This window comes from Asparagus officinalis, chromosome 6, assembly GCF_001876935.1.
Source record: "Asparagus officinalis chromosome 6, Aspof.V1, whole genome shotgun sequence".
Taxonomy (NCBI): Eukaryota; Viridiplantae; Streptophyta; class Magnoliopsida; order Asparagales; family Asparagaceae; genus Asparagus; species Asparagus officinalis.
This window is the reverse complement of record NC_033799.1, coordinates 7348250-7362473: the sequence shown is the minus strand read 5'-3', so window position 1 is coordinate 7362473 and position 14224 is coordinate 7348250. Positions and strand designations below refer to the sequence as shown.

Genomic DNA, 14224 nt, shown 5'->3' with positions numbered 1-14224 from the left:
ACGAGAATGGGATGGAAAACAAGCATGTCATGGGGACGTGGAAGCACCGCAGGGATAATATATTCCAGATAATTTTGAAAAAAATAGAAAACAAGTATCAAATTTTCAGCACCATGATTTGAAAGCATGAATAAAAATTTAGATTTCCATAACATGGATGTTAAATAAAAAGCAACATGAACAAACATGTGTACTTGCCAGTAGGAAACAGTAAAAGACGCTCCCAAAGATGCTTGTGTGCTGCTGACGCACAGATAATGGGGCCTCCTGCAATAGATCAACAAACCTACAACATGAAAAGAACATAACTTACAATCATTAAAGTACAAATAATTATGAAGTATGAACATTTCTCTCTCCACTATGAATCAAGGGGCTGAACAAATAAAATTAGAACTAAATAAAAGAGACTTCCATACATAAATATAAACAGCTAGGGCAAGTCATTCGTGTCGCTATATAAGATATGGCAAAGAAATGTCTTACATGTGTGCTAATATAGTGTGACAACTTCTAAATAGACATTGAGAACAGTCCCTTTTCTGAGAAGTGGACTGACTAGCTAGGACTGTTAAATGTTAATAGCCAATAGGTTTCCCCTTTTCCCTCAATCTCCATGCAACAAAATGACAACAAGAATGAAGACAACAAAGCCTCCATCTTATATGGGTCTAGCTACATGAATCATTTTCTATATTCAGCACAGTTAAAGGCCATATCTCCTTCAGTAAGTGCTATGATTTATAGACCGAAATACGAGTATGAGAGTCATATCCCAGTACGGACACGTGGTGTGTGACATAGAAACCCTCCTATATCAAGACACGAGGGAACAAGTGATATTTGTGCGCTATTAGATGTATGTATACCTTACAGGCAAACCTCACATCTGTATAGGGGGTTGTCATAGACATATACAATAAACTAAATAGTAAAATGATTCACACACAGTTCTTTTCCCCTCAAAAGAATGGCATAAGTCGTACATACTTCATCTTATTGAAGTAGATAGAGGTTTACGTATTTTTTAAGTATTGGACGCAAATAAGCATGTTGTCCTGTCCAGCACGGTCATACATGCTAATTTCTGGTTGGAAAAATGCCCTGCGTATCATAGGTTAAATAAGCAATTGTGTTATTCGTTTTGACTATCATAATCTATGTTCTTTCTGATCATGGATAAATTAGCAAGCATCATGTTCTTTTTAACTATCTCGATGCATGTTCTTTCTACTCTTAGATCTCCATGTACTATCATATTATTTGTTTTTCCACCTCAATAGAGAACCTCTAGCAGCTCCATGTCTACATCAATCAGGCTTTTCAGTTCAGCTCTGCTATGTAACATTTCCATGTAAAAATCAACATATCCCCAGCCCTCTCTACTGCCTCAAATAGCGTCCATTTAAATCTCTGTCAAGCTACCTCAAACATAACAAGTGCACTCCCTAGTCTTACAATGCTCATGTCTAGACCATCTAAATTTTTCTCTCATTTTATACCTAGTTGACATCACCAATAATTTTCAACAGACTCACTAATTTTCCATCTAGGTTTCTATTGGATAGCCAGTCATTCAATTCAACATTTTGTTGGGTAGCAGAATTCATCAAGTATAAATCTCACTCCAGTAAGTGACACGTGTTTTGATTGACTAGACATCGACCTAACCCGGGTCTCATGAAGGCCAACTCGAGAGATGTCATCATTCAGCAGGCCAAGTTAAAAAGACATCTTCACTCGATCCCTTTCGAAAGCCAAGCCGAGACGAAATGTGGCCTTTCTCAGACTCTCAACGACGGCCATTCACTATAACATTAAATGTACGGAGTCATCATTGCACCACCGCCAAAGTCTCAATGACTTATCGGATCACGTCAGCACCTTGAACCCTCTGTCACTATCGCACCCATCACAAGAGTGACTCGGACCCCTAATGCCAACACCTATAAAGGTATCAGCTGACTGCATGGACTCAGCAAAAATTACGTAAATGTCCTTCTCGGTTTAGTATAAATAGGCACATCATTTATTGCCCGAAAGTACGCAATTTATGCACACTAAGAGAACTATTTCAGTTCCTTTCTCCCCTTCAGATCATAACTAACTTGATTGTTAAAGGGACCACCAATGAACCTAATTCTGGTCCTCTAATGTGTTGTATATGTGCAGGACTCTTCTCATATCAAGAAATCAGCCATCAAAGAAGACTAAGGGACCCTAAGCTCTTTAAAATCAGCAATAAACCCTACAATCTAAAATCTGGCATTAACAGTTTGGCACTCACTGTAGGGCCTCTTTATCTCTTTTGAGAGAATGGTCAATCCCGTCTTCGAAACTCAAAATTAGAAGCTGTCACCGCCACTTAAATACTATGACTGTCAAGAAACTCCACCAAAAGTTAAATGAAGAGCAAAGCTTAGAAAACGGTGGGGTTGTCATAAAACTTAAAACATTTCGGAGAATATCTCCACAAGATGTAATTAAACTATAAAGACCCTTCTCTAATTAAAAAATATTTTGCATTGTGTACCAACATGTATACAGCTCTTACCACTCGATCTTCATCGGCTCGGCAATGAAGGCTCTACGACCTTGGTGTCGTTCTTATGAATAAACCCAAGGCAACCAAAAACCTTGGTATCCTTTTAAAGTAAAATCAAGGCATGAAGCTGAGTCATCTCTAACTCAGTCATCATCAACTCTAAGACCTTGGTGTCATTTTCATGAATAAACCCAAGTCAACCAAAGACATTTGTATCTTTTTGGAGTAAAACTAAGGCATGAAGCTCAATCGTCTCCAACTCGGTCGTCATTAACTCTAAGACCTTGGTGTCATTTTCATGAATATATCCAAGGCGACCAAAGGTCGTGGAATCCTTTCGGAGAAAACCAATGCATGAAGCCAAGTCGTCTACGACTCGGTAGTCATCGATTCTAAAAGCTTGGTGTCGTTCTTATGAACCAAAGCCCTTGGTCTCCACTCGGAATGCATATAAGGCTTGAACGCACATTACTACTTGATCGTAACAAATCACAAACATTTAATATGCAAGAAAGTAATTTACAATATGAAAGTATATTACAAAAACAACAAAGCTCTTAAGGGGCCGAGCCCGGATCTAAAGCCGAACTCGGAGTGGAGATGAACCCGGAACTGGATCAGGATCAAAGGATGGAGCCGAGCCAGAGACCAAGGAAGCAGGAGCTGAAGGAGCCGGTACAGGTAAAAAAGGTGGCTAAGGCTCGGACGAAGCCACTTGATCATCTTCTTCCTCAGGCTAGCTTACCCAGCTATCGTGGGCCGAGCCTTCACCTATCTCTCGATCCTCACCATCCTCATCTTCGTTCTCACACTCTAGCACAGTCCACCTCCTCTCCTCTCGATTTCCCTGAGAGCGTTGAGGTAGTCAGCCATTCGAGTAGTGAAACTGCTCTTGACAAGATTTGAGCTCGATTGGAAGTTACATCTGCAGATAGTCGAACCCAACCTTGCAAGCCAGGGCCACCTCTACTTTCCTAAGAGTGTCATTGCGATGATTCTCAACAACCTCAAATCGATAAGCAAGGTTTTAAATGTCGGTTATCGGGGATTTATTGAACGGTCAAAATCCTTATCAGATAGCAGAAATCGGGGCTATATCGGGGATAAGTAATATTTATCGGAGTAATATACTAGCAAATAATAAACATAAGCTTAAAAAAATATAATGTTAGTCAAAATGGAATAATAAACAAGCAAATAATAAGATAACATCAAAAATGAAGAACCATCTACACATCTACATAATTAGTGTTTAATCATGAGATTCATAAACTAACTTACTAAGTTGATATTTAGTAGTTATGAGCCATTATCAATATCCATAAACAAACATTAGCTAATCACCAATCAACCAAGTTGCAAAAGCAACAAATAGCTCATAATTTGTAAACATTCAAGGAGCAAATTTAAAAGAAAGTAAAAGCTCTCAAATCCTACTTATCGGCCGATAAAGCCGATATCTAGAGCCTACTTATCGGCTGTCTTTATCGTCAATAACTCACCGATAAACCTCAAAAAACGATAACCAATTAAAAATCCTACTTATCCTAACAGAAAGCTCCCGAATCCAATAACTCGGCGTCGATATTTAAAACCATGTCGATAAGCATTAGACTCCAAATGCTCGAGGCTACCCTACAACGCCTGTATCATGGAGAGGGACGACTCGCGTTGTCGCTTGGCCTCCAGAGCTACCCGAATGGCCCCATGTCTTAGCTTATTTTGAGTGGCCACCTCCTTTTTTAGCCGAATTTCCATCTCCTAAGCGTTCACACAAGCGTGACAAACCCGCTCATAGGCATCGTTCCACTCTCGGGCCTCGATCTCAACCTCCTTTTCTAGGAATCTAACACGTCCATGAAGGCGGTCGCAATCCTCCTGAAGCTGCTAGCCTGTTCATCGAGCCTCGGTCAACTGGGTTGACCATTGCCTGCAAGAGGTGAGTAGACCCTTCATCTTATCATCCTGCATCTCCACTTCTCGCTCTAGTCGGCCCTGGCCCTTCTTTAGCACTACGAGCTCATTCTCCTATGTTGCCGCCCTTAGGTTAGCTGCCTCCCGAGCGGCCCGTTGAGCCTCCATCTCCTCTCAGAGCTTAAAATAAAGCACTCACGCTTACATGAATAGGACATACAGCTCATGTCCCACGAGGGCCCCTTTATCAAATAGCTCTTGAGTGTTTGCTGCAAACCAAAGTCTAGCATCTCAACAAGCAGCTTCTCATCATGCAGATTCAAGAATTGCTCCAACACTCTAGACTAGGTGGCCCTGGACTCCAGAACCGACCCCTTTTTGTCGAGTCACCGCCCGACGACAAATCGGTCTCCTCTGATGGCTCCTTATCATACCAGGGTCGAGCTTCAATCGACCCTATCAACATATTCCTAAGCTCCTCCCACCTAGCTTTGAAAAGCTCATCAATGCGGTAAGGGAAGAGCCACTCAAAGTCCTCTTTCTTGACCTGTCTCAGTTAGAGGGCCCTCGGTTACCCTCTGAGCAGCTAGGGCCTCTCCAAGCTGATTCCTTTCCAGGACGATGAGCAGTCTTGACAGGTACGGTAGAGATTGCCCCTTTCTCAGCCTACACCGTGGCCCCTTCGGGCTTGATCACAACCGGCTCACATCCCCTGACACCCTAAACCGGAGACTCGTCGCCCACCTCGACTCCCTCTGATGGGATAACCTACGAAATTCCTGGGTTAAAATAGTAGCAGCCTCGTCCTTTGGTCGAGACATGGCTTCTCCAGTCAAGTGGGAAGCAGGGAACCTTATTCCGCTAATCGATGTCGTTTGCTCCCTCCTTTGTGCCAAGAAGGGTGGCTTGCTCGCGAATGTGCCAGGCAGGCTTTTTTTGAGGACCACGGACACTCCCAGGAGGGGTATTGAACCGCTCGACTCTTACTTAGTTTTTTGCTTTCTTCTCAAACCTTTCAGGGCACTGAAACAATAGGTCAGAAGACCCGAACCAGCCAAAGCCGAGCCGCAATCTCGACCACATTGACTTTGATCCTCCCGGCATCCTCTGAAGCCAGATCATCCCGGCATCCTCTGAAGCCAGATCAGATCGGAGGGGTTTCTGGGGCCTTGCGGAAGAACTCGCCTAGGCCATCTCGGGGTCCTCCACCTGCAACGCCAGAACCACATCACAAACATTATCCTCCTCAGTTGGAGTGGTAGGGAAAATGCCGACAACTCGCAACACCGAGTTGTCAAAAAGATTCTCACTACGTCAGGACCCAGCATAAGCTCGGATCATACCAAGCCAGCGCTTCTCCACATTTGAGACTAGACTCGCCTTTAGAACGTCCTTCTTGATCTCAGACCAGGCCGAACAAGCCAATATTGCATCGGCTCCAAAAACCCAAACGAACTGATCCAATCTTTGTTCGAGTCAAGAGCATTTGTGACGAACTTGGAGTAGCCCAAGAACTAGAAATAGTAGTGCCCATCAAGTTTGCTGGTCTTAACACTGACCAAGTGGTCGAGAATCCCAAGAGTCAGCTCCACCTCCACTCGATGGCAAATCACAAGGAACTTGATGAACATAGCTATGGAGTTCGACTTGATCTGCGACGGCGAGACCCCTAGGGCCTTAAAGACACGACAAAGAAAAGAGTGCAGCGAAAAATGCATGCCATACTCTAAATGCTTGATGTACACTGGAGTCACATTCCCACTATGATCATACACAGGCTGATCCTTCGTTGGCGCCGTCAAGGTAAACGACTGAGGAATGTCAAATTTGTCGTGGTAGGCTTCTAGCATCGCCGGAAGCAACTTCGAATGAAACTTTCAAAGCAGCTCAATCCAAGCTTCATTGCTAACGGGCACTGCGAAAGCGGAAGATACCATCTCTTCGCAAAAAAGTTCGTCAGAGGAAGCTTGAAGATGATCGAAAATCGCCCAAACAACGCCAAAAATTTGTAGGATTTTGGAAGAAGTAAACTAATCCCTTAGAGGATCAAATGTATATAAGGCAAAGAGGTGAACATGTAGCGAGTTCTAAACGGCCGACTCAGATATCAAAGGACGGCTGAAAGGACACCCGAAATTCAAAGCGACCGTTCAAAAATCGAAACGACACCCCCCCTTCAACTAATCCACGATCTCCTTTGATGCCAGAACGTCGCATCAATAGTGACTCATCAGTGACCTCTCATAAATGCGTCTTGAAATTCCAACAGACAACAATTTGATTTCACTCGAACCCGACGACCCGAGTTCGAGTGAAAGGGGCCAGTGTTGGGTAGTAGAATTCACCAAGTATAAATCTTACTTCAGCAAGGGACACGTGTTTTGACTAACCAAACATCACCCCAACCCGAGTCTCATGAAGGCCAACTCGAGAGGCGTTATCATTCAACAGGCCGAGTCAAAAGACATATTCACTCAACCCCTTCTGAAAGTCTAGCCGAGACAAAATGCGGTCTTTCTCGAACTCTCAACGACATCCAAACACCATAACATTAAATGCACGGAGTCATCATTGCACCACCGCCGAAGTCCAAACGACTCATCGGATCACGTCAACACACCTTGAACCCTGTCACTATCGCACTCATCACAAGGGTGACTCGGACCCCCAATATCGACACCTGTAAAGGTATCAGCTGGCTAAACCGCAATCAAAATTAGTAAATGCCCTTGTCAATTCAGTATAAACAGGCACATCATTTATTCTCCAAAGGTACATAATTTCTGCAAACTAAGAGAACTATATCAGTTCCTTTCTCCCCTTCAGATTATAACTAACTTAATCGTTGGAGGAACTATTGGAGAACCCAACTCCGGTCCTCTTAACATGTTACGTATGTGTAGGATTCTCCTCCTATCAGGGAAACAGCCATCAAAGGAGATTAAGGGACCCTAAGCGCTTTAAAATCAGCCCTATATCCTACAACCTAAATTCTGACATCAACAGTTTACATATCAGGGGCAATTATTTTCACAAGTACACTTACTCTCTGGACAAGCATTTCTTAATTATCTAATGTTCTGACCGTAAAACATGGCTATCAACTTCATAGGTATTCACAGTTTCAAGATCAATAACGCACAGGGACATAATTGAGATCGCAACAATTATTCATCAAACACGTAAAATTGAAAGGATCTAGGGTTTCTACACAGTGAACCAATCTATAGAAAGAACTAGGGTTTTGCGATTGGCCTTTATCGTCGTCGCTGTAAATGGAAACAGGGGGAGGGGGCTTACAGGGAGTTCTCGTCGCCGGAGGTGGAGGCGGCGGCGGCGGCGGAGAATAGGGAGAGGCGGCGTGCAGACATCAGTCCAGATCGCTGCCACCAGCTCGCACCGCTTCATCCCTTCGCCTATTTCTCCGTGGGAGGACTGAGAGAACTCGTCTCTGTATCCGCACGTGGGGCCGATGCGTCGTCACACTGACAGTTGTTTTGGGGAAGCTGTGTGTCTGGTGATCACCTTGAAGTTGCTGGCTTACCGTGGACAGCAGGTGTTTTTTTTTGGGGGGGGGGGTAAATTTTAATACCCAAAATATCGTGTTTTTTGAACTGTGATGCCGCTAAGAGTATATTTTGATAATCTTGAACATCCAATGTACACAATAATAAATAAATAATAAAGAAGTTGATGTCACATTTTTTGTTCAAAACTGAAATACTCTTTAGGTCATATCACGCCTCCAGGAAAAGGTAAAATCGTCCAAAATTTGGAGAGTGGAACCTCTCCAACCACTCTCCAAATTTGGAGATCTCCAAATTTGACCCTCCAAAGTTGAAGGGTGAAGAGAAAATTTGGAGTCTCTCCAAAATACTATTCATGTTTCATTAATTATAACTTTACCACTTTTAACTATTTAATTTCTTAAAAATTACCACTTTGCCATCATTCTTAGTAATTTAAATTAGATGTTTAATTTCAACTAAACATAGTTAAAAAAATTATTAATCTAATATTTAAAATTATTATATATTTGGAAAGGTCTCATTGAGATCTTTAAAATAAAACTAAGATTACTTTATTTTAGTATTATTATAAAATTATTAATTTTTAAATTGAATAAATAAGTATCAGACATAAAAATTTAAATACGATGATCTATTTAACTTTACCCATAAGAAAATACAAGCATAAATTACAATATTTGCTTTCTTGTTCTACCAATGTATGCTTTGTCACTGTTATTTCAGATTTTATTTTTTTAATATGTTGTATTGCATTATTAATATTGAGTTCATTTTAAAGCTCTCATCAACCCCTTTATAATGTTATAATTTTTTTCTAAATAAATTATTGAAAATAAAATTATTAATATAAACTATATCCAACATTATTAATTTATATGGATTTTTTGACAAAAAAATTAAAAAAAACATTTGGAGGGTGAAATTTGGAGGGCATGGTTGGAGATGCTCTTACAAATGAGCTAATGTTCTTTGGCGAAAAAGTCTTAATAAATATAAACAAATAAATAATAGATTTTAATGGATGGCTTTGTTGTAAATTTATAATTTGAATTCTAATATGTCCTCTTAGGGGGTGTTTGGTTCAATTTCTAGAAATTATAGGAAATGTTTTCCACCTAAAATATGATTTCTTTGTATTTCTTAAAAAAAATTATAATGATCGTAAATTTCTAATACGGGTTTAAATAATTTTTTGATATTTAAATATTAAATATTATTTTCCTAAAAGAGTATTTGTATTTTTCCCAATTTCTCTAGAATTTTCTACGATTTAAAAATACGGTATTATGTTATTTTAATATTTTTACTAATTATAAATTTAATTGTTTTGGTGAAATTTTAAATAAATAGTTAATTTTTCAGCATTGTTATTGTTATTGTTATTATTATTTTGACCATAAATTTTAATATTTATTTTGAATAAATTTTATGATATTTTTTAAATTATTTAAGGGGGTATTTTTCGCTGTGTTTTTCCTCCCACCGGTGTTCACTCTGTATATCTCTCCCCAATTCACGTAAATCCCTCCGCCTCGTGTTTTCCCCCAGCCCTCAACCCACGTCCTCCCAACCACCCTATCCCGCACAGTCTTCCTCATTAATTTCTCCGCCGTTTTTACTCTCTCTCCAATCCCACACTCAATCTACCTCTCTCTCTGACACTCTCTCTCAATATAATTCACTCTCCTTATTTTAATCCAACAAATCTCTCTCAATCTGTCGTTTTTTCTCTCCCTCACACTCAATCACCATCACTCACTCTCTCTTCTTATTATATTCATCACTCTCTCTCTCCTCTTTTAAAACCCAAGAAACCACCCTCTCAATCTGTCGTTTTTTCTCTCCCTCACACTCAATCACCATCACTCACTCTCTCTTCTTATTATATTCATCACTCTCTCTCTCCTCTTTTAAAACCCAAGAAACCACCACCCCCACGAATACAACTCCCCTCTCTCTCTCCTTCGTTTTTCTCCTTCAACAATCCAGCGCCTCCGCCCCGACGAGCCGCCCGCCTCTTTTCCCTGCCTCCGACCGCCCTGTTCGCAACAGCCGCGACCACCCTCGCCCCCTTGACCTCCTCCACCTCCTTCTCGAGCCCACCCGCCAGCCAAGCTCCGCCGCGAGCTCCGCCTGAGACGAGCGCACCCCAGCGACGTCCGCTCCAGCCGCTCACCCCCAGCTCCTCCTCCAAGAGTCGCACCACCACTGCTCCTTCAGCCCCTCGCCCAGCGCCGCTCCGGCCTCCGACGTCGACCCCTGAGCTGACCGCCGCCGCCTCCCTCTGAAACCCCGACTCCCTCTCTTCGTTCTTCACCTCCAGCGCCTCCACGACCGCCCAAACCCGCCGTGAGCTCCTCGTCATTGCTCGAACTCCATCGCCGCCTCGCCGAGATTCCTCAACCGCCGACGTCGTTGTTCAGATCCTCGTCACCACCTCCAGAACCTCCCCTTCGCTGTCCAGACCCGTGTCGACACCCTCGTCAGCCCCAACTCAGATCCGCGAGCCATAGTCCCGTTCGTCAACGCCGATTTGTTCGACACAACTCGAGGCAAGATCTCGCATCCATCTTGTTCTTAAATAATGAATAATATCGTGTTATTATGATGATTAGATACAAATAAATTATTTTGTGGCAATATTGTTGTTAGTATGATGATTGAATATGTTTAAATTATTATTGTGGTTAATACGTATTTTTGAATATCTGCGTGGAATGATGATTGCGAGCGCACCGTGAAAATTAGACTAATAATGTTGTTAATTACATTTTTAAGAATTCCGGACATGAAATGACCAGTTATGTGCTAAATTAGAATTTATGGAATTTTTATCGAAAAGAAATTAGTTAGGGAAATTTATATAATAGAAGAATATTATTTTTCATGCCGAAAGGAATTTTTATGTTATATTATATAAATCTTTTTAATTTTAAATTAGTTATAATGAGAAATAGTTTTAAAGAATAATTTTTGAAAAAAGGAATATTATTATTTATGATAGTATGACTGATCGCCGTAGAGCGGGACATTTCATGTGCAAAACGACATCGGTTTCTAGTTTTCTTTTTACTGTATTATTATATTAGAGAATACGTAAGTACAGATATTTTGTATGAGAAGTTCGGACATCCTAGCGGTAAGATAATAATGAAGCTCACTCATGCATTATTCATGCTTAGACATTTCATGTTCATTATAGTTCTCATTTCTGCTTTATAAACCTATTTAATCATGTTTAACATGCCATACTATATTCATGATCTGTTGACGTGTTGAGAACCTTAGTAGTTCATGATTTAGTAGCCTTGTGCGTCATGAACAGACTTAGTGACATGCGTGAGTTTAGGTGGTGAACCCGAGTTTTCAAATGAGATTATGATTAACTTAGAAAAACGAGAAGAGTTGGGATGGGAAAGTCCTTGTTCATGTGATCGGATATAGCTGTTGATGTATCTTCCAGACTCCCCCATGATCCAGTGTAGCTTGGGGTTAGTTTGTTGGGTCAAAGTGAAGCCAGTGTAGTCACTTTGGTCCGTGAATTGGATATTCACCCGGGTTTAACTTGAGTTCGAACCAGGTTGAAAACGGATTACGTGTAGCCCTCTGACCGATCCAGTGTAGCGGCGTATTGGGTACACGTAGAGGATTTGTGAACAGTCAGATATCCGGTGATATGAGTGATGACTTTGTGTGAGAATTGACCAGTGACTTGTTATAGGATGGATTAGTCGTAGGAATTAGATTACCATTTGACTTGAGTATCTCTGTTCGTTCTGATAGTAGCAAATGTTCACTTAAATTGCTAGAATTACAGAATCATATTCCATCATTACTATTATCATAGTATGGGTCGCTAGACCGTTTTATCTGTACATGTGAGATCTTGCCGTGTGCCATGCACCCTGACGTACACCTGTTTTCTCTGGTGTGCGTCAGACTTAGGAGACGAACAGGTTCAGTTTGATGATGCAGCCGAGCCGGAGTATACCCAGCCGGAGTGTCCTCCCGATAGAGTGGAAGAACAAACTGAAGCCTAGACGTGTTTTTCTTTTATGTAGTAGTGGATGAACATTAGAACTCGTTATCGTTTTATTTCTTTAGTTAATGTTGGACCTTCGTATTTTGGCAGTACTTCTTTATTATGGACTATATATTTTTATTTCTACCTAGACTTGTTTTGTAATAAGGGTATGTTGAACCCATATTTTATGTCTGGGATGATCTGTTGATGATATGTTTATTTCTTCTTCTGGGTTGTCTTTATATTCTTACTATTATGATCGGGGACCTGTGATTGAGATTTGTATATTTGACGCTTAGCGTATTGGATTGAGAAGAAAAGAAAAAAAAATGATAGGAAATATTTCTTCTCAATCTAATACGTCGCGGGCTTGTTCACGTTCCGATTCCCTGTGTTTTGGGAAGCGGGGCGTGACAGGTTTTGGTGGTGGCCCATGCAGGTCCCGGTCCCGAGTTCCCACTAGTAAGAATGTATTGGACGATTCAAATACATATCATTTTCCATCCGTAAGACTACAATTAAGTTCTTATATTATTATCTTAATAACTATGTTTTAGTTCCTATTTTCCAAATATATTGTTTGATTTTAACCTTAATTTTCCTTTTGATCCTCGTTCCCTTCAGAACTATGGTGGGCACTCGTAGTAATGGTAACTCATCCAATGGTAGCGGTCAGATGCCTGAAGCAGATCCGCAGCAGCTTTTAGCGATGATTCAGGGGCTGGTAACGAACCAGCAATTCTTAGCTGGGCATTTGCAGCAGGAGCCTCAGCACCAGCATCCACCTCGCCCGGAGCCTGGTGTTAGAGAGTTTCGATATATGCGGCCTCCTTCCTTTACTGGTGCCGAGGGACCTTTAGCAGCAGAGGAGTTCCTCAAGGTCACGGAGACTATCCTTACGGTGACTCGTATTCCCCCTGCAGAGTGGGTAGATCTCATGGATGTTCAGCTCACGGATACAGCTAGAATCTGGTGGGCTGCTGAGAAGACACACCTAGAGAGGCCGATTCTGTGGGAAACGTTCACGGATCGCTTCAATAGGAAGTATTTTCCTCAGTCGGCCCGAGATGAGCTCCTGCGTAGATTTGTCGAGCTCAAGCAAGGGGGTCGCTCAGTCGACGAGTACGAGGCTGAGTTTTCTTCTTTGAGCCGATATGCTCCCCACTTGGTTACAGACCCCACTATCAGAAGGCACCAGTTCCAGAAAGGTCTGGACAAGTATATCAGATTGGCTTTGGCTGGTAGGGCTCTCGCGACTCACGACGCCGTATTGGATGCAGCACGCGAGATTGAAAGCATGCAGAAGGAACCAGAAGATTCACACTTGATTCAGAGCAGGACACCAGCAGCTCACGTCTGGAATGCCCGATCGTCCCACGCTCCGAGCAGCAGCAGCAGGGCCCGCAGAGACAGCAAGCATCTCAGCGTCAGCCGTTCCTCAGAGTCACCTTATCAGACGCCCTGGAGTGCAGACTCACGGCCAGCCATCAGTGAAGTGTACTCATTGCGGCACACTGGGCACACCCCAAGCAGGAGTGTCGCAGGCGCTTCGTCAGTGCTACGCCTGTGGATCCCCCAAATCACAGATTCTGATTGAACCGTGAGGGGTCCACAGCAGCAGCTTTATCAGGAAACACACAGGCAGCAACCTCAGCGACAGATGTTCATGATGTCAGCCGTAGAAGCTGAGGCGAACGACCAAGTTATCACTGGTAAGAATGGTTTACTCTAAGTTTTATTTGCATATGAACTTATTTAATTAGCATTACTAGATAATATCATGGTAGGATTGTTTATGAATACTAAGTTAGTTGCATTTATATCCTCCTAAATAGGCAAGGTTCTTGTTTCCTCCGTACCTGCTTTATCGCTCTTTGATTCTGGAGCCTCCCATTGTTTCTTGTCTCGTCGATTTGCTCGCTGGCCGAGACAGTGTTTGCTGTCTCGCCCAGCGAGACAGTAAATTTGCTGTCTCGCCCAGCGAGACAGTAAAATACTGTCTACATTTCTGGCAGTTTTCGATGTAACTGCTTTCCCACGTTTCAAACTCCGTTATTTTGGCAGTTATCCACGTGATTCTCGCCCACGACGTTTCCCACGTTCTTGAACAGTTAGTGGCCACGTGTAGGGCAGTTACAAAGGTAGTTTTGACCATCTGAAAACTGTCTCGTGTGCGAGACAGTGAAAACTGTCTCGCGGGGGCGAGACAGT

The 14224-nt window shown here is 42.1% G+C and overlaps 1 protein-coding gene across 1 annotated transcript in view; it reads right to left on the bottom strand.

Annotated features, from left to right (window-relative positions):
- The window catches only part of LOC109845237, a 17621-nt gene extending 9791 nt beyond the window's left edge, over positions 1-7830 (bottom strand). Inside the window, exons 1-2 of the mRNA XM_020414457.1 lie at positions 7760-7830; positions 199-286 (exon numbers count right to left, since the gene is read on the bottom strand). Coding sequence (XP_020270046.1) covers positions 199-286; positions 7760-7830 — 159 coding nt within the window. The remainder of the gene's footprint in view (positions 1-198; positions 287-7759) is intronic.